Source organism: Oryzias melastigma, linkage group LG17, assembly GCF_002922805.2.
Source record: "Oryzias melastigma strain HK-1 linkage group LG17, ASM292280v2, whole genome shotgun sequence".
NCBI classification, from domain to species: domain Eukaryota; kingdom Metazoa; phylum Chordata; class Actinopteri; order Beloniformes; family Adrianichthyidae; genus Oryzias; species Oryzias melastigma.
This window is the reverse complement of record NC_050528.1, coordinates 8,146,077-8,149,430: the sequence shown is the minus strand read 5'-3', so window position 1 is coordinate 8,149,430 and position 3,354 is coordinate 8,146,077. Positions and strand designations below refer to the sequence as shown.

The window sequence follows — 3,354 nt, the reverse complement described above, 5'->3', positions numbered from 1 at the left end:
TTTGCTTAGGTGATTTATTTAAATAATCTTCAACAAACAGGAGCGTTGTGTCACCGAAAAGAAATAAAAACAAAGAGATAAAAAAAAAGAAAGTGTGTTACATAATTTCTTTGAAATCACTCCAAAAGTCAGTACCATTAAAGCCTTGAACATACAACTAATCGATTTGATCAGGAAAACAAAGAAAAAGAAAAAATGTACAAAAAGGCACATTATATCCCAGTGCTTCTGTACTGTGAAATTCAAGTGTAACTGAGCGCATTCAATACAGACAATCTGAGGGTGACAGTCCACCAGTGTTCCCTCACCTCCTCTTCCTCCTCCTCCTCCTCCTCCTCCTCATCTGGACCACAGCCTATGCCGAAGCTTTCAACAAGCATATGATGCGTAGACTACAACAATAAGCCTAGGTTGGTTGTTTTAGAAAAAAATTCTGGATCAATTTTTTAGATTTTTGTATCTTTAGAGTCACAGTTCTGCCGTTCTCGTGGGGAATATCAGAAGCTGTCCGTGTCCGTCAGCAGGAAACGCTTCCATCTTTTCGTCCTTCCAGGTGTGGCTCCTTTGTCTTAGTCATCGCTCCCACCGTACATGTCTGCCAGTTTTCTGAAGCGAGGGCCCCAGTCGTTGAGATAATCGTAGTCCTGGTCGCCCCCGCTGCTGGAGGAGTTGAGCGAACTTAGGGAGCCGGCTGTGGAGCCGCTGCCCTCGTAATCGAACACTAGCAGGGAGTCGTAGGGGGGAGCGGTGGGGTCGTTGTCTGCTGCCTTCAGTCCCTGGAAGTAAAACAACGGTTAGATGAGACGATTCAGCCACGCTGCGGTCGGCACACAGACACGGCTGCCAACAAGGAGCTGGCCGCACAAACACTGCTGCCTCACACCTGCTGCTGCACACAAAGAAGCTCATCTATCCTAAAAGCTGTCAGCGGGCCTCCCTCCGTTTATCCTGGAAATCCGCTTCCTGTCTCGATTAATCAACTTTTAGTTCCTATCGTTTTCCTGCTTCACTTAGATCCTCCTCTCTAGGATGACTTAGCAAATGTGTGATTAAAAACCAAAGTCGGGGCCTTTCCTTGACCCCCTTTTCTATTTCACTTTTAGAAGAAAATCAAAGGATTAATGGCGTTCAAGGGGGAAAGAGATGGCGGGGTGCGAGGTGGAATTAGTTTACTCATAAAATATGAAAATTTGACCCCAATAATTGCTTTGTGAGCAGTGTGGCATCCTAAACTACGGTGGCCGAGAACCGCCATCGCAGCAGAAAAAAGTAAAGGCAAAGAAAGAAGGAAACTGTGCAAAAATACAAAAAATATATCTGCAAACAACAAAGAAACAGAAAAAATATCTGCAAACATAAAAGAGACTGTGCGAAAATAAAAGAGACATCTGCAAACGAAAAATAAACGGAAAAAAATTGCAAACACAAAAGAAGCTGTGCAAAAATAAAAGAAACATCTAAAAATGAAAAACATGAAAAAGTATCTACAAAGAAAAAAAACAGCAAAAATAAAAAAAATATCTGCAAAAATAAAAGAAACATCTGCAAATGAAAAATAAACTGAAAAAAATTGAAAACACAAAAGAAGCTGTGCAAAAAAGAATCAGCAAACATAAAATAACTGCAAAAATTGAAAAGAAAACGGTGAAAAAATATATCTGCAAACAAAAAAAATGCAAAAAAAAAAATTAGCAAACAGAAAAGAAACTGTGCAAAATTAATTATATGCAAACTAAAAAGCAAGCTCTGCAAAAATAAAAAGTAACTATAAACATCAAGTGATCACAGCAAAAATAGAAATGTAAATGCAAACAAGAAAGCCACAACGGAAATTGATTATCTGGGATTGTTTTACCCGACGGACACTATGCTATGTACTATATATTTAACAAATCTCCTGATTTTGTTAACAAAGTATTATTTTCACAAAGCTAAATTTATCAATAAAGATCAGAATTTTTCTAATGTATTGGCCAAAATTATGTTTTATATACAATCTAATTCCCCCATTAAAAAAAAGGAAAAAAAAAGATATATATATATATATATATTTTTTTTTCTTTTCTGCTGCCATTTCCCTACCTACCACCAGATTTGCTCCATTGAGATGATCCTATGTGACACAGGAAGTCTTTTATTTTGAAAGGAAGGCTCTCTTAAAAGTAAAAAAATGTTTCATATTTGGGGAAAAAGTCATTTTCTCAAAAAGTTAGTTTTATATAATAATAGTACATTTATATTTCACATAAAAGTAACAACATAAATAGGAAGTCTTATTTTTCTGAAGGACGTGTGGCTCCGACTGGGTTATGGTCAATGAGAAATCAAGCTAAATGGATCTTTAAATGTTAAAGGTTTTGCAGACGCCTGGCTTAGAGAGAGAGAGAAAAAATGTCCTGGGGCGTTCAGTTTCTGATTGGTCAAAAAGCTCCTTTATATGGCTAGAAGCGTGTCTTCCTTCAATGCCAGCGGTGACTGAACCCCATGGCCTCTCTTGACTCCACAGACGGTACAACTTTGATATTTGTCATCTGTCCTCTAACTGAAAATACCTTTAATGCTTCATCCCTGTGTGGAAGTAGAATCGTATTGGGTCAAATAAGGATCAGTAAAAGTGAGCGAAAAAACAGATTGATTTTTTTTTTAAAAAACAAGACATTGTAAATAAAAAAAATTGAGAAAATAAATTGAAAACTTGAAATAAAACTTGAAAATTTTGTGTAAAAAATAGCTTGAATTAAAAAACTATAAATGTAGTTTTTGGCTAATTTGTTATCTACTGAGGTTTGTAGGCTAATTTAGAGTTTAGCTTTTATTTTAGCAACATGCTAACGTTTTTGACTAATTTAGTTTACTGAGGAATTTTGGAGTACTTTGGAGTTTAGCTAGTACTAAAACAACAAGCTAGCTTTTTTGGCTTATTTGACATATACTGAGGTTTTTTTTATACCAATCTGGAGTTTAGCTAATATTTTAGCAACTTGCTAACGTTTTTGACTAATTTATTATCTACTGAAGTTTTTTATGGTAATTTACAGTTTAGCATCTATTTTAGCAAAAGGCTAATGTTTTTGACTAATTTAATTTATTGAGGAATTTTAGACTATTTTGGAGTTTAGCTAGTATTTAAGCAACAATGTAGCTTTTTTGGCTAATGTGGCATATACTTAAGTCTGTTTTATGCTAATTTGGAGTTTAGCCAATATTTTTGTAACAAGCTAACATTTTTGACTAATTTAGTTTATTAAGGAATTTTAGAATATTTTGGGGTTTAGCTAGTATTTAAAAAACAAATCAGTTTTTTTTGGCTAATTTGGCATTTACTGAGGTTTTCTGTGCTAATTTGGAGTTTAG

The 3,354-nt window shown here is 35.4% G+C and overlaps 1 protein-coding gene across 1 annotated transcript in view; it reads right to left on the bottom strand.

Moving 5' to 3' along the window:
- Positions 1–3,354, bottom strand: part of cdh2 (cadherin 2, type 1, N-cadherin (neuronal)) — a 102,314-nt gene continuing 98,960 nt past the window's right edge. Inside the window, exon 16 of the mRNA XM_024273520.2 lies at positions 1–776. Within this exon, the coding sequence (XP_024129288.1) occupies positions 570–776 (207 nt within the window). The 3' untranslated portion in view covers positions 1–569. The remainder of the gene's footprint in view (positions 777–3,354) is intronic.